The sequence below is a fragment of the Oryzias latipes genome, chromosome 3, assembly GCF_053564925.1.
Source record: "Oryzias latipes strain Hd-rR chromosome 3, Olatipes_Hd-rR_3.1".
Classification (NCBI taxonomy): domain Eukaryota; kingdom Metazoa; phylum Chordata; class Actinopteri; order Beloniformes; family Adrianichthyidae; genus Oryzias; species Oryzias latipes.
In genome coordinates this window covers 27,400,089-27,424,431 of record NC_136239.1, presented here as the reverse complement: position 1 = coordinate 27,424,431, position 24,343 = coordinate 27,400,089, and the positions used below count along the sequence as shown (strand labels likewise).

Sequence of the window (24,343 nt, the reverse complement as noted above, 5' to 3'; positions counted from 1 at the left end):
TTGTAATTTTCTGGTTTGGATTTTTGGATTGCTCTTTTGATAATTGTTATTTTATTGTTTGTAGAAAAAAAAAAGTACTTGTGATTTTTGAGCTGTTGGCAAGATTACATGTTGATGTAATTCCTTGTAACAGCAGCAACTACCACTAGGAGATTGAATTTAAGTGGTTAAGTGGTAGGATTCCAGAAATCTACGGATGGGTGGATCCTTTTTTACACTGCAGATGATATACTGCACGAGAGGAAATGTTAATGATGCTGATGTAGTTCTTAGAGCAAGTGAGTGAAGAGTTTGGCGGATAAAGAGGAAGAGTGAAGGAGGCATTGAGAATAACATTAGATGGAAATAAAAGAAATGGAAAATAATTGCGCATTAGGCGCTGTCATACGCATCAAGCATGACATTCTCATGATACCGTGGGCCTGCCTGTCTGTGTCACGCCCTAAGTGGACCTCTGACAGGGTGAGCTGTTGATAGTTTCTCTTGACTCTGACAGATAACACACGCTCAGCTACTCACACACAATTATTGGCTGTGACAGTGTAATATTCAGGGACCACTCTCAGCCCACCCTCTGCAATGCAGGAAAAAAAGTACAACAGAGGTTTCCCAACATGTTTTCATGTGAAAAATGTGCAGGAGCTAAAAAGCTTTGCGACCTGACCAACAGCATTTCAGGTAATACTCTCCTACATTTTTACACATTCCCAGTATTTGATTGAATAGGAACCAGAACTAAACTGAGATGATACAGTTTCACAATCTTTAAATGACAAGTGGTTTTCTCCAGAGCAGAATAAATAACACATGACATTTTTCTCTGAATCTTTTGGGCAGGTCATTATGGAAATGAATGACACCTGACAGGACCACTGTGATGGCTCCTTCCTGTTTACAGAGAGCTTTTTCTGATTGGCTGTCCCAAAAGCAATTTCCTCCTTCATGTTCCTGTCCAAAAGCTGGCGCATTGACTGTCATGTAGACTGCAGTCACATTTAATTGTCACATACTCACAAACACTTCTGCTCACAAACACACACCGACTCACAAACAAAAGACAAATTGTTAACCTGGGTGAGCTAGAGGTTCATAGTTATTCTTTTCCTGAAAAATGAAACGATTCACTAAACCATTATTTAAATAAATACATTCAGATAAATAGATCAAGATAAGTCTAAACTCATTATCATGAAATGGACAATTGAAGATCCTCATTCTTACCGTTTTTGTACATTCTTTATAGAATCTCAAGTCGGTCTTTCCCAGACCTTGAACCCTTTACTTCCAGTTTTGTTGTTTTCATCTTGATGAACGCACCAAAGCAAGAAAATGCAACAGCAGTTTTATGAAGCATCCATTTCATTTGTACATATTTGCTTATTTTCTGTCTCATTGAAACAACATTTCCTATGTTTCCCCAAAACGAGCATTTTTATTTGTCCCTTTTGTATCTCCTTTTCACCTTTTCTTTTTCTTCTCAAACTTCTTCCGTCTCTCTCCCCATCATAGCAGGCAGCTGGCTGGTCTCTTTATGAATATTTGAAAACCTGCATCAGATTTTAATTTATTTCGCCAACTTTGTTTCAACTGAGTCCTTTTAATGACTATATTTAACCAAACTTTGCCTGAGTATGTTCGATCCCCCTCAGAACACACCTGCATTGTTTCTAAGAGTATAAGTGACTCTGATTAGATTAGCTACTGAATACTCAACATTGTAAATTGAAAAACCTCTTGACATTAAGAACTAATATAAGAAAAGCAATTTCAAAGTAATTACTTTACACTACACACTAATTTGCTGCCTGTTTCACATGACAACATTTACTGTTTGCTGCACAACTATGAGGTTAAGTGAAGTGAGGTTACATTTTTCTGAATTCTCGCGTGACAGTGGTGGATAGCAGTTGATTGGACTAAAATAGATTAATATTAATTGATTTCTTCTTTTTGCTCATTTCTTCTTACAGTTTTAAAAATTAATTGCCAAATACGATAATTATGCTATGCCATTATTGTCTACCTATCAGCATTTTTACACTTAAAGCTTTATTTATTAATGTTCACCTTCTTGGTCTTTTTCTGTGAGCCTAAAAAGAGCTTTTGCAACATTTTAATCCATTAACACACATAAATAAACGCATTGGGGTTAACATTTTTGCCCCATGATATACCGACATGTGGACTGTCAAGGATTCCACAAACATTTTTTGGCAACACCTTAACGGATGTTGTTGTTTGTGACGGCAATCTCCTTCTGATCAGAAAACACGAGACGAGAAGGGTGGAGCTGGGATAAGGGGTGTAACAAATAGATGAGATGGTGGAGGAGCAGGACAGGTGAACAGGAGGAGCATGTTAGATAGATGAGAATATGTCAAGTCTGTTCAAAAGCTCATTTTGACCAAAACAAAAACAAAAAAAAAACTAGTAAATTTAATAGGTTCACAGATTTGAGAGCACAACATTTAACATATGGTTGTCATCACTGTGATTAATTTAAGTTTTTGTGATGTTTTACTCCTGCTGCTGCAATAAAATTGTTAACAGAGTTTGATGAGAACTTGATTGAACTCATTATCTTTGAAATTTCGTGTTGTTAAAAGCCAGCTAATAAGAAATACGGCAAATGTCATCCATTACGTTCCATATAACCTCAGAATTACTCAGCTGTCACCTGAACCGCCAACGATTTGGGGACTTGCTAAACCTCTCTGTCTCTCAGTATCCCAACACAGTCAGTTGTCAGAGCAGCTTTGAAAACTTTGAAGGGAATAACCTCTGTGATGTCCACAAAGACAAACACTCTGGTAGATCTTAATGGAGGAGCTATGGAGAATGTCGCTGCAGGGTGAAATCGGACTGTGTCAGCAAAAACCGTCTGTTGACAATTATAAAGAGTGATTTTATTGCACTGTTGCAGTGCATAAACTCCTCATTAATAAGACAAATTAACTTTTAAGGGACCTGCTGTGCAGAAACCACAGGCAGGGATCTACACAAAAGAAAGCCACAACGTAAGAGAGTCTCTGTGCTCGGTGTTATCAGCAGGATCAGGTGAGGGTGGAGCTTGGCGATGTGGAAAAAATGTGACAAATTGATTATTTTTAGCAGAACAAACATTAAAGATCAGTATTTTTCCTTAAAGTTGAGCTGTTACAGATACCTACTTCAAAGCGGCATGTCCCAGGTATACCAAAGTACCAAAAGTAACAACCAAACAAAAGAATAGTAAGAAAACAACACTGATCAAAATCATAATAAGGAGTACAAATGGGCAATAAATGAAAAGATTTTAGTGATTACTTTGGACTAATACTGTTTTTACCGACTATATTTACTTTTTACCTGTGCAACTTCATGAAAACGTTTCTATTTGCATGTATTGGAGAATCTTTTTGGTGTGTTTGGTGTCAGATTTGGTGTTTTGGTGAATCATTTCCATCAATATGCTTCATCTAATAGGGAATGATTGCTTAAACAGAGGCAATTTTTCTTCATTAAAAGTCTATCTGTCCATTTTTCATACCTGCTACCCTCCAACCAGCAGCATGTGGGGGTGTTTGAGCTAATCTAAGATGTCATTGAGTGAGATAAGAGCCACATCCTTTACAGATCACCAGTCCATCACACAAACTACAGAGTGATAAAGCATAACTAAAAGATAACAAGCCATTGTGTGATTTCACACCCTAGATCCATCTCTCGGCTAGTGCGTTCTTGGTTTATGCGAGGAATGATGAGAATGGTGATGAGTTCATCTTATTTTTATTGTTATTATTACCTTTTTTTTAACATCTGCTCCTCTGATCAGCTCCAAGCTTGAATTGATGAGACACCAGGAGGTGCAGTGAGCAGTTAGAAAGTGAAACTACCCCTCGCAAGCTGTCTGGGAAGACAGTTACAATGATGTGAGGGGTTTATAAAGCTTGCTTGTAGGGCGTTTAGGGAGTGTCTGTATTTAGCTTGATCCTACCTGTTTTCAACTATTCCATTTTTTAATTATATTTTTTGCCACCTGAAAACATGGTCAGATAATGAAAAATTTCCTTTTTTACAAGTGCATTATGTTCAGACACTGGTTTGACTTTTAATTCTAAAAGGAATAACTTAATAAATAAATAAATAAAAAATAAGTAATAAATAAATAAACAACAAAGTTGAATAATTCACCCTTATGTTGTGCGTTTGAATGTAATTTACTTTATTTATTGGTGTAAAGTCACAGTATATTCACTGGAACAGTCAATAGTGTTGCAATCCATAATGAGGCAATCTGCAATGATAAGATGCAATTTCCTGAGACAGTCTTTCTGCAAATTGTCACAAATCTTTTTTACATCAGACTGAATAACTAGAAGTCTTCTGTTGTGAATAACACAATAATAGCATTGCTGATCAAATTTCAACAACTTTTCAGGGGGGTGTTTTGTGCTCTTTCCTGTTACAGTTCAAGTATGACGTTAAGAAAACACTAAAATAATGCAAGCTTTTCTTCACTTTTTGAGGGTTTTTATGGTCTATTTTTACTGATTCTGTCTGTTTTGTTTGCTATCTTCCAGGCTGACAGGTACAACCTTGCCCTCACCAGTGATTTCAAATAAGAACTGGCTCCGGATACACTTCACCTCAGACAGCAATCACAGAAGAAAAGGATTCAGCGCTCAGTATCAAGGTACGTTTTTCCTTTTCAAAGTTTGTCTCTTGTCGTCATAGTGGATTTCTTTTTGCACATTTGGCCAAATCCTGTTTTTACAAAGGCTGATTTAGTGTGCTGTCATGAAATGCATTTGTTTTTTATGAAAGAGCTAGGAGCCTGCACAATCAAGGCTCTCCGGATGATACGAATTGCAGTTGCAAAGTCTCATTTTAAAACTGCCAAAAGGAGCCTGACACACTGTTTAGGTGTCTGCTCTGGCTTCTTGTGGCTGCTCTCATCAGATTCAAAGGCCTGACACTTGCCTATGGAGTGACCAACCAAACAACACCTTCTACATGAGCAGCCTCACATGCCCACTTCTCTCTGCCAGTGAACTGCAGCTGATGGTCCCTGCACCACAGAGCATAAGATCACAAACTAGCTGCAGCTCACACATTTGAAAAGGTGAAGAAAATTACCAAGCTACCCCAGTGCCTGCACAGCAGCCTTAAAAATTAAAAAGAGAAAAACAAGCTCTATAATAGTAAATGCCATCTCACGTCTCATGTTAATTTGTTCTAACTTTGCGTTGCACCTGTAAGTCACTTTGGATAAAAGCATCTGCAAAGTAACTAAATGTAATTTAATTTCACATTTTTGAACTGGATCCAGACCTGATGAAAAGTTGCAACAGATGCTAAATTCATCATCAATTACATCACCCAAAAACCTGACTCACAGTGCTCTGCCTCTTCTGCTGCAAAACAGACCCACATCACTATAGCTCCACCACTGTTTTAACATAGCAAATATTTAGCAATAAGCCCCACGACAGCCTTCACCGAACAGCAGCTGAGACGAGCTCCAGCAACCCTGTGACCCTGAAACGGATACAGCAGATTTGGAAGATGGATGGATGGCATTGGCAATAACTGAAAATGCGATGTCAGGACAAATTTTACATTAAAATCTAATATCTCTTCATGGTTCCTTCCATCCAAATTATGTTCTGGAAATGTCAAGAAAAATAGAAAATTTGGAGCTTAAGCCATGATGCACAGCCTTTTTTTTAAAGATGAAATTTAAGATTTAAAAATCGAATCACAGGTTGTTCTTTCAGTAACTCCATTTCTTTTGTATAAATCCTGACATAATTTAAAATTCAAAGTCATTAAATCTGGGTTTGTATTTATTTAACCACCTAATAAGTTCAACCTATTTTTATGCCATTTCTTGATGCATATAACATTAACATTTAATGAAGGTTCATCTCTGCAAAGTGCTAGCAACATTTTTTGAAACAGAGGTGTTAAGTCTGGACTTGCTAGACTAATGGAATGGTTATGTGGCATGAATGTGGGAAGGTGCACGAAGGCATTTCATTTTTAGGTTGTGACACAAATCACTTTAATCCCAGTCCGCACTGTCTCTCTCAATATCTGACATCCTTTTATGTCCTCCATCCCTTTTGCTTTCTCAGATATTGGCCGCATGTGTAATATGCATGCGATATCCTCTGAGAGGTGTCACTTTAGATAAAACAGATAGAATAAATTTTAATATTGTTACTTTATACCCTCTTCCTCTCTTTACTTTTTTCTTGTGGCCTCCTTTTTATGTTTAATTACTTGACTGTTTTCTTTTCTTTTGCATTTTAATTTTAAATGTCACTCCATCTGTATTTGTTTGTACAGTTTGTGATACCAGGGAGGTCACGAAGCTGCATTGCCTACATAGGTGACACGCAATAAGTAGCATCCTTAAAAATTGAGCACTTTAAAAGGCCATGTACAACAGTTAAAGTTTGATGAAGTGTGATTTATAATTAAGCTAAATGAATAATTCAACGAATAACCTCTTTCCTTTCTCATCCTTGCAGTGAAAAAAGCAATAGAGTTGAAGTCCAGAGGGGTAAAGATGATGCCCAGTAAAGACTCCAGTCACAAGAACGCAGTCTGTAAGTACACTTATGTGTGTTTATTGCATAGCGTGAACAATAAACCAAAACATTGTTTCAGATTGAACCCAAAACACACTGATCGCCACAGACTACTGTCAACTTTAAGAAATTTCATTCATTTTTCAATGAGGCTGACCTTTTTGGAGACTACATTTGTATACAAAGGCGGTTTACCTCAAGAAAAAATATTAACTTCTCCATGCTGTTAAATGAGGAAAGGAACATTTCTTTATTTATTTTATAAAAAACTTAGATTGCAAATATTGTTTTTGCACTAACAGGTCAAGTGTCAAAAAACAGCATATTCATTCATGTATGGTAGTATTAAATGTCTTTTATTTTTTTTGCATTATTATAAAACTTGCTTTTTCTTTCCCAACATGTCCCATACAGTGATTGTTTTATTATTGACTGTGCTGCAAATTTGGAAAGGGAGATAAACAACAAGAAAAAACAATGACATTTTATTATACAGTCTTATCGCTGAAGTCATGTTCTGAAAAGAGCCCCCAATGGACTAAATCAGCAAAGTAGTCATTTTTATTTTATATTTCCAGAGATTATAGATGTTTTAAGACCATAAAACCCCTCACTACACACTTTATACACTTTTCTCAGATAGACATGAACACTGTCACACTTCTTTTGTTTAAACTCTAAAAATTCAAACTTTTGTAGAAAAAGAAGTCCAGTATTCTAGAATGAAACCAAAGATCTTCTCTTGATCAAAGATTATTTAAATTTGGGATACTGAACAGATTGTGTACAGGATGCACAGAACAGAGGACTTGGGTTTACAATAGTTCACAGCCAATCAGGATGCAGAATGATGAGCAGACTAAGAAGAAAATTGAAAAATGAGGAAAAAAGAATAATTGCACAAAAAATGTGTCAAAGAGCAAGACCATGAGGGACCACTGTACTTTACATTTGTGATACAATGTCTATCATTAAAGTAGGTGATATTATGCGTAATGTATCCATCCATTATCTGCTACTTGTTTGGGATTTGGGTGGTGAGGGCAGCAGATGGGCTGGCCTTCCCTTTGCCTGCCACTTCTTCTAGCTGCAACAGGAGGATACCAAAGCATTCCCAGGCCAGACTGGAGATATAATCTCTCCAGTTTGTCCAGAGTCTGCAAAAGGGCCTCATCCTGTTTGAACATAATGCCTTACAATGCAGGCATCCATTCTTGCCAAGTGTTGAAACTACCTCAAACTGGCTCCTCTTAATGTGTAGGAGTTTCAAACCATATTTAAAAAATACATAGACTCAGCCATCGCATAAAGAAAACTAATTTCTTCACCGCATTCATTCGTTTACAGCCTATAGATCAAGACTGACCGATAAGTTAAGATAAATGTTTTTTTGTCTCAGTTCTCTTTTCATCACAACAGGCAGGTTTGTCGCTCTATCTCGTGCTCCATCTTTCTATCAGTTGTTAGCAGAAGGCCTGGAGACATAAACTCCCCCACCTGGGGGGGGTGAGTCATTCCTAACCCACCTTTTCCCACTTTTTTCTAGCTAAGTGCCACGGCCCTCAAATGTGGAGGTGAGAAATCTCATCCCGACTTTTTCACACCCAAATTGCTCCGGCAAGACCTGGAATTCAACCCTTGGGGCCAAACCCCTCTACTTTTTAGCAGCACTGACAAATTTTGTCCCGAAGAGGAAGTTATAAAAAGATCTTGTGATAAAGAGCATCTCTGGCTGTGTACATTTCTCACTAGAAATGAGTCTGACTTTCCGCTGACTATGAAAAACTAATCTCATGCTGCATTCAGATTGGGTTCCAATAGCCTCCAACACTGGGCCATATATCCTATACTTATACCACCCATTAGATATATCATAGAACATGATCAAATGTTTTCACAAAGTCCACAAAAGGCCAGGATGTTTAAACTCCAAAACTCCAGAATCTGAGGTTCAACCTCTTCAATTTTTAACACACTTTGCTTGCTTTTTTAAAGGAGGGGAACCGCCACCCCAGTTTTTCAGTTCACCTCTCTTTATGCACTAACATTCCACAACCGGTCCTGCAGGGGGGTTAAAAATGGTGACCCTGTGGATTTCCCGATGCCACTGATTCCATACATTTTCTGTGTTTTATTTATAACTGATTAAAACAAAGTATAATTTTCAATTTGTTTATTTTTTATTCAACCAAATATTCTCGAAATAAGCTGTAATCTAACTGGAACACAGAATGCTCTAAACACCACTTTCCTTCAATAGCTGCTGCAGCTTCATATCAGCAGCTTTTGAATGAGAGTTTTGAAATGAAACTGAACTTAATGTTTTTAGATGATGAAATATAAAAACACATTGTGACTTTTGAACTCAAAACCCACATGCAAGCTTCAGCTGTGATGGTCTCCAGATAATTTCTGACTCATGCAATTTACTTTATTGTAGGCACTTAATGTTCAAAGCAGATTTTACCTTTCATGTTCTCTTTTGAAAGCAGAAAAAATCTCTCAAGTAACTCTTTTTGAGCATCAACGCATTTACTCTGTGTCCTTTTCCAAATGTTGTTTACTCAGTGTAGTTCAAACACTCGTACCTTTTATGATTTTTCTGTCTGGGGAGGCAATAATTTCAACATTTGCTAAACAAACCAAAGAAAATTACCAAAAATATGTTTTACCTGTTAAAATGAAAAATGTTATTATTGTTTGAGGTTATGTTGGCTTTGTTGTGACTCACACAATGAAGGACCATGAAGGTCCTTGGTCCAGGTCCACTGTTATATATGCCCTGCAGAGTTTTTCTGTTTGTGTTATCCCTTTGTGGTGCCACTGAGAAACTCCAGAGCTTGAGTGGAGATGCTCTTTGGTCAAAAATTCATCATACCATTTATGCCACTTCTGTGTCAATGTGGAATGCCACAGCATGTAAGCAGGGTCAACAGGGTGCAACTAAAAAGGGAAAGAAAAGTCAGTTGATATCCTACAAAAAAGATAAATCAATCAATGCTTAAAAATCCAACAAAAAGTTTAAAGAATTATATCTTAGTTGTTTATAATGAAAGCTCTTAATTAAAAACCATTTTAGTCCAAGAGAAAAAAGGGCATAAAAAATGTTACCCTTTACATTTTAACTCATACTTGTATAAATGGTGAGTACCTGAGGAGCCAACAGTGGTAACCAGATTGTTGTTTGCTTTTTAGTAGCTTGAAGAGATCTTTTGTATAATTAAGTAGTTTTTTCTTCCATTTAAGCATTTAATGGAACTTTATGATGCACTCCATAGAAGTAATTGGACTTAATAACATGCTTAACTGCTGCAGTAAACATTATATCTGTAGTTCTCTGTGTTTCTGTGGGACACATTTATGTTGATGATGTTTTTAAAAAATATTTTACTTAAGCAAGTGAGCCTTTCATATTTATCAGTGATGTGGTGAAATGTTCACGTCTGCACCCCCAGGAACAACAACAAAGACACACACTATAATCAATCAATCAATCAATCAATCAATCAATCAATCAATCAATCAATCAATCAATCAATCAATCAATCAATCAATCAATCAAGTATTTGAGAGCGACGCGCCAAACCGAAGCGCCCGTGCGGTTTAAGAGAATGTTCAGGTGTTTTTTTTCGAAGAGATCTATTAACTCTGTTTTGAACCCAGAAGAACGGCTGTTATCAGTAATAGAAGAAATACCAACCTTGGACAATCGACAGTTATGGACCCTTTTTATTTTTCCCTTAAAGCATTACTTTATTATAAAAAATTAAAATAAAACAAGATAAAAATAAAAACACAAAAAAAAAATATTAAAAAAAGTAAAACAAATGATTAATCACTTATTGAAAATTGTTAAATTGATTGACTTTTAATGATATCACTTCACTTTCTCCAAAAATTGTTAAATTGATTCAAAAATCTTTCCTAATGTAGCATAACTTTGCACATGTTTTTGATACTTGATGAAATTTTGCTATGAAAATTCCTGAAACAGTGTTGTGTCTACTTTACTGATATAGTATTATGTTTTATTCATATGAATGGCTTTTATAAGTAATATAATCTGCATATATTTCAGATGACTGATCTGCATTTGCCATGTTGATTTCTAAAATAATTATTTTTGACGTAATACTTAAGTAATTCATCTTTGTCATGTGCTTTATCGATATCTTATGATTTTTTATTCTGTCTGATAAAAACTGGGAACCGGATATTGATAAATCATGTAATAAAATGGTTATAGTATAACGGGGTGGGATTATATAAGTTCGCTTCCTTCCACTCCCTTTCAAGCAATATTTATTAATATGTCCAATTATCTTAAGTTTGATTAGTTACTGTATGAATGTATAACTGATGATTATATTGCTGTTGTGTATTATTTCTACTTAATTGCTTGAAATAAACCATTCCAAATCAAAAATCAAAAAATCAATCAATCAATCAATCAATGCCTAAAATCAGGTTGCAGAGTTCAGCTCTTATGGATTTGCTTGTTAAAAGGTGGAGCATCTAATAAAAACGTGCATTTTTTGAGGTTACTCTTTTTGTATGAAGATTATCTTAAAATACATTATTTCCTAATATACTGTAAAAACCCACAATGTGAATTATTCACAATTATTCACAATGTGAATAAATTATCAGATGAGAATTAACGCTGTGACTTTTTTTTTCTGAATTTAACTTAACTACTTTTTTCGTTTTGTATTCTGTTCCTGTTAAATTTTAAATGGTATTATAATTGAACAGTTTTATTGTTCTTTTTTAAAATTTAGTTAATGTTTCTTAAATCCCTCCCTGAGTCATCGCACCTTATATTGCGCGTTGCTTTCCTATTTCTGTGGATTTACCAAAAATAAAGTCTAGACTTTATTTTTCTTTCCTTTGGAGATCAAACATGAAAAAGCAGCTAAATGCAGCTGACCAAAGTTCACTGACCACACGAAAGCACCTGCTAGCCTGGATTGTACTGCACATTTCCTTCTGTGAAGGAAAATCAGGATAATCACCAATGGACCCAGCATGCTCGAAGACCTATCCCACCTGTGAAGTTATTGTTGCACTTTCCTATCTGTAATCATTATGTTCAGCGAAAGAGGAATGATAATGGTTGTTCACTGGCAGTCCAGGGAGCCCTTAAGGGTTTCTAGCTTTGGACAATAATGAGAAATTTAATTTCACAGCACGGTACTGGCGCTCATTGAAAACATGCTGGCAGGTTTGTGGAGCAAAACTGAAACGGAGCTCAGATGAACTTTTGCCATTGGGCCGCCAATCGGTCATTAAAATGAAGGAAAAGAAGTTAAGTTGAAGTTGACTTTTGCTCGCGAAACAATTTTGATGACACCTTTTTTTCACATTGTGCGACTCCCAATGGTGATATTATGTCTTTGTGTTAAGGATTGTTCAGTCTTTGTGTCATATATATTCATTATGAAGAACCAGCGACTGATGGTAATGAGTTTTATCTGTTAAGAGAAAGAAATGCTTATGAATCTTAATCCAGAGGACTTGAACAGCCTCTTGTCTGCAATAAAACACACCCTTAATAGACATATATTAGAATAAATCCATATATGGTAAAACAATGGCCTATTTTTGAATAATTCTCAGTCCCAGTCTATTGATCAGAGTCGCACATAATTCTGAAGATAAGGTGAGATTATGAAAAGACAAAGGAAAAGACCAGGGGTGTGATGATCCAGACTGCTTCAGACGAGAACAACTTTTATTGCTTCTTACCTGCTCTCACTATAATATTATCTCACTTCTGAGGATGTGTCATAATCAAAGAGAGGCTGAAAAACTGTGATTAAGTAGTTTTATTCCCCAGACAATCACCCTCAACTGAAATGAATCAACACTGAAAGAGTGTGATTTATAATCCTTTTCGCTCAGTATTCACATTCAGCGCTGTGCTAGCTACAGTCTACAGTCTAATAAAACAACAACAAAAACCCACCTGACACTGCAGGGTGGTGCAGCATCACAGAAGATGAATGCACGCAACATCCTTTGGCCATTGTAATAAAAAAAAGCAAATTCATGAAACTTCCCGTTGTTTTTCAAGATGTTGGATTGATTTGTGGCAATAGACTTTGGCTCTGGGGTGAATTGACCTTTGGAAATGAAGATGAAATGGGAAAAGGAATGGTAGACGATTGGCAGCAAAAGGAAAGCCAATGATCTAACTGCACTTAACACCTTTCTCTCTATCCATCAGCCAGCCAGAGAGCATGTCAAATGTTATGTATCTGGGAACATCTCGAATCACAAACATAAATAAGTCACTTCACTTTTCCTGCCTCCTGCTTTTTTTACTCAAGAATTCTTTCGAATTGTTTTGTTGCCAAGTTGTCACTTTATCGGACCAGCAAACATTGTGTTTTCTAAAAACTACTTCCCTCATCCAATACTAGATTCTGTTTGTTGATAAGTTAGTTCCAAACTAAAGGCACAAAAGGCAGTTTTTATTTTTATGTTAAGGCTTTGTTGGAAACAGTTAATGTGGTTTAAAATGGTGAATAGTGTATACTAATAAAACACTTTTCTAACTTCGTAGAAAGCCCAAAGTGCTTTACAGTCAAAGTCCAATGCACCCATGCACACACATTCACACACCTATGGGGCTCTGCTGCCTGACACTGGCACCAACCTATAACCACCAGGAGCAGTGAGGAGTTCAGTGTCTTTCCCAAGGACATTTCTACATATTGACGGGCAAGGCGGTACCTGATTAAAACAAAGTGTTTGACATATGCCAGAAATGTTTGTCTAAGCTGCAAATTGAGCTGCAATTTGTTCAGAAAATCAAAACAAAAGCATTTGGATCAATTCTTTATTTGTTGGATAGTCCTCCTCTGTCTTCCCTACATATTGATCTTTCAAGAGATTCCCATGGAAGCAACAACAACAACCTCCCAACAGAGAAAAAGATTAAATAAAATTGGTCACCCTATTCAGTAAAAACAAAATGAACTCTGGAAGTTTGCTTCACAATTGAGTACGCTTTCCAGACACTTTACAGGTCTGACATTCGTATATTCAAACAAAAATAACAAATGTGAGCCCACAGCCAAGTCCCTGGGAATAGAGGCAACTCTCTAGTCTCTGTATGAATATGTTTCAGTGCAAAATGTGCAAATGATGCTAAGAACAGGAATAAAGGGCCTTGTAGAAATGCTGGCTTGTTAGAGGGTATCATTATCTACTGTAAAATCAACGTCTGCACCAATAAGAGCTGAAAGGCTCCAAAGTAAGGTCAAAGATGCTTTGCCTAAATCACTGCAAACAAGATGAAGCCTTACAAAGAATTTCATTTTTCAAGGCATTTCCTGCTGTCTGATGCAATAAAAACCAAAATAAAAAGTGAACTGTTCATGATCAGTGTCACATTTGGAGGGAAATGGGACACGTTTGGAAGCCTGAGAATATTTTTTTTGTTCTAAATTAGAAGAAGGTGTTTTGGTTTCAGGAAGGATTCAAATTTACTATTTCTGACAAGATGGTTAAGCCACATTTCTAGAAAGACCTTATAAAAAACTTGTGGGGATTCATACCAAAGCTAATGCATCTTTTAGATCCAAATAGACATCTTGCTGTTTAATGTGCCGTACCATCTTATTTTTGACACATTCATTTATATTTCATTTATTACACATTTGTATTTATTTTCAACAACTTAGCACAGACAAATATTTCTCAAACAGCAATTCACCTTTTCTATTGTCGGATTCTCCTTACTGTTTTGGTTTGTGTCTTTGTGCTGGTGAACATTGTAATATGTAAATGTTGTTGTTTTTGTAGTAAATCACATAATCTCTCACAAAGAATTCTGCCATGAAGCTATTTTATCTTCATGCAGTCATTGAGCTGCCAATTGTTGAAATCAGTGTTGACCAATTTACATCCAACCTTTAATATATTGCAGAATTAATCAATACTTTTATTTAAAAGTAGTTCCGTAGATTAATACACCTCGCTGCAAGAAGGAAGACTTTCACAGATCTTTCTTTCGGTCAGCTACTAGACTCTAAAAGGCCTCATAGGCACTTGGCAATTATTGCTGTTTTTATAAATTTATTTGAAATGTATTTTTAGTGGTATTTATTATCTATCTGCTGTTTTAATAGACTTATGATAACAAGGTAATTCCCTCTTGTGGGATCAATAAAGTTTTATTCTATTCTGTTCTGTTCAGTATATAAATAGATTAGAAGATGCTTGTTTGCCTCAAAAAGACTAAAACTGTTTTTTAGTCTTTTTTAGCCAATGATAAGTTATTGGAATTGTCACATTTGAAAGGGAAATGTTACATTTCTATATGTTCCAAATGCTTCATCAAACCCGAGTGACAACAAGCTGAAAGATCATTGTATTTTTAATTTAATACCTACCGGTAGTGGTCTTGCTGCTTTTCATGTTAATGTTAACTTACTTAAATGTAATGAGTAACCTGTACCTGAATATCAAAAGTAATGCCTTACACTACTTAGAGCAAAAATTATGTCAATGTAATATTAAGCTTTTGTAATGAGTTCGACGAACACCGGTTGTGATCAGCTCCCTGCCACCGCGTGGTTCAACAGCTCCATTTGGCCGTTTTCCATAACCTTCAAAATAAACAAAGATAAAAAAACAAAACAATAGACTCAACGTAGACAACCCAGTCTCTATATCTGTATTCCTAAAATATTACTCATAAATTACTTCTAAAACGGATTTCTCATGCTGCTGATTTTACCAGCAGAAAGCTGTGGCCAAACCGTGAATCCAAAAAGATTGAGGTCCAAAGCTGGTTAGCCCTTTGAACATTTTGAAAAGCTTTATAATTTCATGCAAACTGTAATTTTGCAAAAGGCTGTCACCAAACAAGATCACCTAACGGCAGTAACTTATCACTCCACAAATTCCTAAAAACTGGCATTTAGAAATAAAAAGGCTTACTGAACACACTTTGATGATATGTAAATGATGCAATGCATCATGAGCTGGTGTTTCAGTGATGAACAGTCTTTTAAAATGTAAATTATTGGATTAAGTTAACATAAGGATTTTTGACATCAACCTGGCAGTCATATTTATCATCATCTTTTTTCACTATATGCCGTTTGCATTAGTTAGATTATCTTTCTGCAGTATGAAACCTTTGTGTTTGATGCCAGTTAATGTCATTTAAAAGTGGGTAAAAGAAAGAGCAATGAGAGATTTTGAAAGAGATTGTAGGAGTTGGTGAGATGATTGTTGGACAGAACATCAAAAGAACAAGAAGACAGCTTGTTCTGTTTGCATCATATCTCATGCAAACATGCACACGCAGCGTCTATACACTGACAAAGTCCATAGTACACACTAAACGTAATCACACACATGGGGGGGGGAAATTCATCCATATTTTACTGCAAGAATGCACAAAAATTCAGCATCCCTTTGTAAGTTTTCAGCAAATATGGATGAATGCAAAAGCAGGATGAGCAGTGGTAATCCAAAAGTTGAGAAAAAGTGAAGCAAAAAAAGATGCAGCAGGAGATCAACAGAAGAAAATTATTTTTTTTTCTCCAAACAGCAATCTTCTCATTTTTCTGCTCTTTATTTATTTTCCTTCCCCTTTTTTATTTTTTGTGTCTTTCTAACTATCATTATTCATCCACTGTGTTCCATCAAGACAGAACTGGTCTAATCTGGTTTCAATCATATTGTCTGGTCTCATTTACATTTACATTACAGTTTTGACATGATACAGATGCTCCCGGCTTGCCTAAAACCAATGCAATATCCGGAATATAGGATGGACAAAATCTTTCTTGTGTTTTGCTGTTGTGATATTTTTACATCTGATGTTATGCAGATAAATGATGTCAGGTGGCAATGAAAGGCAGAAAAGTGAAAAGTCAAGGCAGCTTCCATTAAAGCAGGGGTCGGGAACCTTTTTGGCCGAGAGACCCATGAACACCACATATTTTTAAATGCAATTTTGTGAGAGCCATACAAAATGTTTAAACCCAAAAATACAAGTGAATGTGTGCATTTTATGTACTTTCAACACTTTTAAAGTACAACAGGTTTGTGGATTCTTTTTAATAACTTTGTTATTGTAGCGGACTGAGTTGGACTGAGTGGCTGTTGTTTGGTCGCGTTATAAGTTCCGAAGTTCATGGAACGCATCAAGCAGAGATGCTGATTGGCTCTCAGTTCTGTCGCTCAGCCTGTCGTTGTGAGGTTTCGACCAATGGGGTTCAGCTATGTGCCGAATAAGGGAAAGAGGGGGGTGGTGCGGTAGCGGAGGAATAAAAAGTTGGGAGAAGCACTCTCAGCCAGTGTTGCCAGATTGGGTGGTTTTCCGCCCAATTGGGCGGTTCTAAATTTGCGGGTAAAAATGGCTTTGGGTGGGTATGCATAATTTGGGCGGTTTTAGGGTCTGTGCGGCGGGTTTTTCCCCCTCATGAATATATAATAGGCTGGGTGGCTGTTGAAGTCTTATGTTCTGAAGCTCCGTGAACGCACCAGGTAGAGACGCTTAATGGGTTCTGTCATCTAACCCAGTGTTTTTCAACCTTTTTTGAGCCACGGCACACTTTAACCTTGACAAAAATCCCGCGGCACATCAGCATCCAAAAAAAAAAAATAAGCAGAAATTCATGGTCTCTATTGATCGATCGAAAAATCACCGCATCGGTTACTTAATCAGTCCAGTAGGGGAAAAAGTCTACAAAAGCTGTATATTGTTGTTTCTCCCAATCATAGATAGATAGATGGATGGATGGATGGATGGATGGATGGATGGATGGATGGATGGATGGATGGATGGATGGATGGATGGATGGATGGATGGATGGATGGATGGATGGATGGAAAACTGTGACTCTATCTGGCAACACTGCTCTCAGCGGGAGATGTATAGGAGTTTCTGAACAAGTTGTACTGCGTTGGTTACGGCCTACAGTAACCAGAATAAAGAACCTTAAAAGAGGTTAAGTTTCCGTGCCTCAGTGTGGGAAAGGGACGCTACATTATGCTGTTGCTATTAAATGATTATTTCTTAGCATTAATGCGACTTCTGGTGGTGCTGCATGGTGGTTTTGCTGTCTGGTTGAGGAAACCTGGTGAGTTGCTTCATGCAGGCGTTGAGACTTCCATCTGTTAATGTGATCGTAGGTTGGTCTTAATGTTCTTTAGATGTGAGAAAGACTGCTCACATTTAGACGTGGAGCCAAACATTGTCAGTACAGCAATACTCACGCTGCAGCAGTGTGTGGTATGTGACGGACACGCGTTCTGATGATCCAGTGTTTTTCAACCTCTTTTGAGCCAAGGCGCACTTTGTCCTTGACACAAATCCTGCAGCACACCAGTATCCAAAAATGAAAAAAGGAGGAAGTCTAAAGTCTGTGTTGATGTACAGCTGCCTCTGCGATCTCATATGCATATTTCTGATCTTTGTGGCAGAAAAAGCTGGAAGTTGCAGCTGTTTTTTCTAAAAATATGTAATAAAAATTAAGTTATTTTCCGTAATAATTTTCAAATAAATCATTTGACATTTTACCCCGGTAGTTGTTTTTTTTTCCTCCAGTTCATTAACATGCAATTTTATTTATGTAACCTCGCAAATACATGATTGTTCAAAAATGACAGTTGCCCTTGCACTAAAATTGAAAAAAAAATCTTTAGAAAGAATTAATATATATACACAAACACACACATATATATATATATATATATATATATATATATATATATATATATATATATATATATATATATATATATATATGTTCTTTCTAAATAATGATTTATTTTTTAAAGATTTTTTTCAATGTTAGTGCAAAGGCAACTGTCATTTTTGAACAATCATATAATCTCAATATGTTTGATTAATTTAACACAAAAAGACTAACATTGTATTTATGTTTTCTGTAGCTACACAAAAGGTAAACATGTTGAAGTTTTATTGGTTTTTCTATTGTCTTAATCAAAGATGAAGTCTTTGAAAACCTTTAACAAAAATGTTTTATTTCTTTTTAGTTGATTACATTGTTTCAATTTTGTTTAATTGTGGCCGTTGGCTACTTCACCTAAATCCTGTTTCTTAAATGTTGTTATTACTTCTTCTTAAGTTTAACATATACAATAACCCAGACCTTATTAGACAAGTGTTTCAGTTAGAAAGATGTCTTGGACCAAACTCTGGGATGTTTGGCTGTTATTAATAAACACAAACCTTGAAGGAGAACTAAACTGTTTACCTCTGATTTCATCAAGAAGATTTAAAAACTGTTTGAGGTGTGTTTGTGGTTTCAAGATGTTTAACAGGAAAGACTGATTGTACGCTGAGAAGCTGTGGCTTTAACCCAATGCATCATGGGAGATGTAGTGCAAGAACAGCAGCAGATTGGCAGACAGACTCGCTTTTCTGAGCGTCATTGTTTTGTTCACTTGTTCCACGGTCTTACCACGGTCTAGCTGGTATTTTTGTCGGAACTGAGAGACTTTATGAGCAGAATCGGCACAAGGAAGTGAAGACTTTCATCACTTCTGATTGGTCAGACTGATAACGTATGATTAAGCCTCAAAGAATGAGTGGTGGAGACAGTCAAAGGGGCGGGACTTTTCCAAAAACAGTTGAAGATGTGGCTAAATCGCGATAACGTCATTCTTATCAAAGTGTCTTTAATAGAATCAAAAAACAGAAAGACAAAAGTATTTCATGATCTTTCATATTCCTAATTACCGGTAGTGTTTTATCAGGGCCTGTTTGGATGAACAAAGAAACTGATATCCTGGAGATGGAAAATGTTTTTAAATCAGTGAAAATGGATAATTTCCCACGGCACACCTGACCATCTCCCGGCACACCGGTTGAAAAACACTGTTCACCTTCCTGCCTGCTCCCAATACCCCTCCCCTCGCAGCTCTTTCTCAAAGACGGGACGGCAATTCACAAGTTTCAGGCCGTTACAGACTGACATTGCATCGCGCCTGAGAAGGACAGGTCTAATGAAACTTTTTTTTTAAATGAAAGATTTGTCTGCAAGCCAGATGTGGCCATCAAAAGAGCGAGAAATGCCTCACAAGCCATGACCCTGACCCCTGCTTTAAAGAAATGTTTTTCACAGGAAGTGTTAAAACGTTTTTGTTAAATACTTTGACTTTTACTTGTAGCTTGATAAAAAGTAAAAGAAAAAGAGAAGACAAACATTTCTGAAAGCTAACTGTAAATACACATAAAGGTTAGTCACTTTTGCTCCCCGGACTGCAGCAGATGAACACAAGGAGTTGAAAACTTGTAGGTTGCAGATTCAATTCTAGTCTGGTTGCATCAGGAAAGTCATCCCACGTCAGATCCTTTTTTATTGACACAACACATAAAAAAAAATGCTGAGCCAGTTCTAAGATCTGTTTTATGCTGTTTTTTTAAACAACAATGGATTAGATTTATCTGCGCTCTTCCAGACGCTCAAAGCACTTACAATGTGTCCATTATTCATTTACTCCTCATTCATGCTTGGTGATGACAGTGGCTGCCAATTCGCGCCTATGGTCCCTCTGACCATCACCGGGACATTCATACGTATTCACACACTGCAGGTAGGGAGGGTGAAGTTTCTTGCCCAAGGACACAACGACAGTTGACTGGGGGGGAGCGGGATCAAAGTGCAGACCCTTCGATCATTGGACGACCTGCTCCACCGCCTGAGCCACTGCCACCCATTTTAGAGATTTTGCTACTGTTGAACTAGATTCATTGTTTTTACCAGATTTTAGTAGAAAACTACAAAACACCAACCATGATTATGTGAGCAAAAGTGAGACTATTCATTAAGTCACTCATAAAAAGTCATAAATCTGCAGACCTCCAGGGTCTGAATACTGCAAAATCGCAACTATTTAACCGAAGGGCAAAGAGCGTTGTTACTAACTTTTTATCTCATCTTTTTTATAGTAAGTCAAAGCGGTCTTGCTGGCGATGTTTGTCCAGATCCTGGGATTCCAGAAAATGGCAAGAGGATGAGCTCATCTTTCCAGTAAGTTTGTTTTAACACTTTCAGGTTCTCCTGTTCTTCATCATGCTCAATAGCTTTGAAGATTCTGAAGCTCTTCTCACCAAACTGTCTATACTGACTAATCAGCCTATTGTCCTACAACAACGATTATGTTATAAATTCACTTTGCTTATTTTAAAGAATTTTCTTTATTTAAATATGGATCATTTGGTCAAAATAGCTCTAAAGATACTGAAGCTAGCAAAGTAATGTTCTGATATAATCTTTGTTGTAATAGGACTGTTAAGTTATGCACATATCTCTATTAAAGTGTAAAAATAAATACAATAAAATAAAGATGGACTTTCTCACAAAATATTTATTGTTGCATGAGTATCCAGAAGAGTCTTCATTACCAGCTCATTTAAATTATATATATATATATTTTTTTTCTTTTGAGAGATATTGATTTTTACAGAATGGTCTTTTCGCAGAGCTTGCACTTTGTTGATGCTCCCTTGGCAGCCGACTCGCTGCCATGTCGGCATTTACAGCTCGAAGAGAACAAATCTCATTAAAAGGCAGAAAAAAGCAATATTTTTTTCTTCTGAAATGCATTTGTAGTACACTCTTGTGTTAATACAAAATGATCTAGATACTTGATGTCACATTTGAACGTTTATCAGAAGAGTTTTTGAGGCCAGAAGTCCGAATCTGTGAATATCTTTATAACTTTACTGAACTTGCATTTTGCATTCTGATTGTTTGACCCCCCCCGTTCAATTATCAGACACGTATCCGTTTTGCTCACATGCAGCAGCAGATTTTAGCAGTTTTAATTGCCGATTTGAAGTTGGAACTCTAAATGACCACATAAAAATGTTTTTTTGTCAGCTGTGATATTATTTGTCGAACTTTACAGCAGAGAATTTCTACACACGTATGTAAATTTTCAGTGCACACGTTCTCAAATCAAATCTACATGCTCATCCATTTTTTTTTTACACATTCCTACCTTCATAGAAACTACTTCTTACAGCGACTGACCGCTGTCAGAAGTAAGGTTTGAATGAGCTTAAAAATGATTTTATTTTTATACTTTCATTTCTCAACCAAACTTTAGAAACACATACATTTTGTGTGCATGGTTTAGCTGTTGTTGCTAGGATAACTCTCTCCTTTCAAGTCTTCTTTGGTTTTACCTAACTTTGGTATCAGCAGGATTGAGAATTGTCAGTTGGTTTGGGAATAAAACAATGCAATGCTAGCCTTAGGTGAACATATTCACATTCCCTGAACCTCTGGGGTTTATGTCTGACGTGCTTAAAGTCTGCAGTATCTTAAAGTACATATTGAAGGCACTGAAATTCTTTCCCTCTCCTATCAAATCAAGCTGCACATGTATTTTTTTTTCTGTCTTTGAGTCTAATAAACCCCTTGAACTTTCAGTTTGAACAGGAGTGCACCAGTCTGCGCCATTCTGGTCCCAGAAATTGTCAGATGAGTAAAAATATCCCCATTAAAGTTCCAGAGAGACACAAGTGTCTTGTTGTTTTCTCATCACCACAAATAATCTCACCTGCTGGGATCCTGTTGTTTCAGGGCTGGCCTTTATACAAGAAAAAAATTGTTTATTTAAATAGCTAAAAAGTCAAGAGAAAGGGCGAGCTTTCACATTTGTCAGGCCAACACATTAATTAGAGACCTCACTTATGAGAGAAAAATATACGACTGACATCAATTTACTATTTTTTTTTTAGCCGTCATAAACAAGTTTACTAATTAATATAACACTCGCCTCAGCCAGTTGTTATAGTTTTTGAGAAAATAATTCTGAATTTAAATAATTTAAATGCATTTTAGTTAAAAACCCACTCCAATAAATTATTGTATTTTTAGTGTTGTTAACGTGTTCTTTGTTTATTTTCCTCATGATATATATAAAGCAAAATTAAGTTCAAAACTGTTTCTGAGTATTTCTTTATCCAAATCAGGGTCAGCAACCTTTATTACATGAAGTGCCAGTTTGAAATGTTCTCCTTAACAACTGTGCTCTCACCAACTGAAATGCAAACTCTAAGTAAAAGAAATACATAAACATTTCCGATATATCTGAAATGTTAGTTAATTTACAAACAGCAGGTCAAATGGCTTTTTTAAATTTGTTATCGCATTAACTCAAAAGTGCTTTCATAACAACATTGCACAAGGAAAAAAGGTCAAAGTTGAAACGGTATTGCAACTGTATTAGTTTGAAACCATAAGTACTGCATTTGTGGTATTTCATACCTACAGCAATAGAATTGGACACGGCAGAACAAAGTACCATCAATACATCTAAAAACTTCACACCCAGTAACATGAAAAAAATAAGCGTATATTGGCTAAGTCATCTTTTCTTACATTATGAGACAGGGCCTGAGTAACTTCATGTAAGTTAATTCTCTGATGGTGCTTTTATTGCATGTACAACTTAATGTTTTTACTTGTTCGTTATTTTGCTAATTATAATAATTTAAATTTTCCACAATTGGACACCCTCATTATTTATTTTTTTCATCCTCAGTAAATGGAGTGATGATCAGCTGTAATATTCGTTTTTAAAACTTGTTTACATTTCATATTGACATTTGGCAGAACAGAAAGAAAGTCTGGGTATATTCTGACCTTACTTGGTTATTAATCAGCAAACTGAACTTATAACTTCATAAATGTCAGTAGATGTGACACCAAAAACATGACCAAAAACAAACTGTGCAGTCAAAAACGTGAGCAGAAGCTTGTGGATCTGCTGAATGCATGCGGCGCGCTCACGTTCCATCCACAGACGCTCATTTCACCCCACCTGTCATTGGCAAATGTTTCAAAATCACAGGATAATTATTACATTTTCCTTTCACAATAGCAACTTTTTTTTCCTATGGCGCACATTAATTTAAATCAGGCTGATGCCGAAAAGTGGCTGTATCTTTAGGCTATAGGTGGGCGGGGTCACATGAACAACGCTGTGTGATTGGACCCTTTCCTTATGAAGCCATAAGGGGAAAAAAATCATTGTGAGGAGAGATGACCACTCAAACCTGGTTATTTTTGAAATCCGGAAAATAGAAACGGACAACAGATCAAGGCCTATTGTTGTCACACCCCTGAGTGCCACCGCCTTTCCGTCTGCATGCCAACTGTGGCATGCGTGCCTTAGGTTGCCAACCCCTGATCCAAATCATGACCATCAGGAGCAGATTAAAAAATGCCTTTTAAAAAAGGTCTCTTTTGTGATGTCACAGATGTGCTGGGCGTCCAGGAAATTTGTATCCTAGATAATTTGAAAACAAGTTTAAGCAGTAACCTTCATAGAAAAAGAATGTTTCTTGTTTTTTGTAAGCAGCGAGGTATACAGCTTTTTTTCATGAACTTTTTACAGGTTATAACAGGAGTGAATGAACCAAATCTTTATCACAAAAGCTTTCTTATAAAGACATTCAAGATAGGTTCAGCCAGGTGATAGACTGTGGTGAGTGCCAGCAGGAAGGAGCCATTAGACTCACAGACATGCAGACTTTCACTCAGATGGCTGAATGTACCATTCACATGTTAAACAGCAGGCGTTTTGAAAATAGTTCAAAAACAAAATTATTGGAATAAATGGATAGAGAAACATTGAAAAAAGGACAAACGAGTTGAAACAAACAGATGAAGAGAACAAAGAGAAGGAAAATGCAATTAAAAAAAAGGATTCTTTTTTTATTTTCATCGCTGAACAGTAATTAAAGTTGGGATTTT

The 24,343-nt window shown here is 36.4% G+C and overlaps 1 protein-coding gene across 2 annotated transcripts in view; it reads left to right on the top strand.

Annotated features, from left to right (window-relative positions):
• LOC101164142 (CUB and sushi domain-containing protein 1) overlaps window positions 1-24,343 on the top strand; it is a 411,649-nt gene that overhangs the window by 229,348 nt on the left and 157,958 nt on the right. For both annotated transcript variants that reach the window (XM_023953530.2, XM_078944567.1), the window contains exons 6-8: window positions 4,563-4,675; window positions 6,519-6,596; window positions 20,524-20,605. In XM_023953530.2, the coding sequence (XP_023809298.1) occupies window positions 4,563-4,675; window positions 6,519-6,596; window positions 20,524-20,605 (273 nt within the window). The remainder of the gene's footprint in view (window positions 1-4,562; window positions 4,676-6,518; window positions 6,597-20,523; window positions 20,606-24,343) is intronic.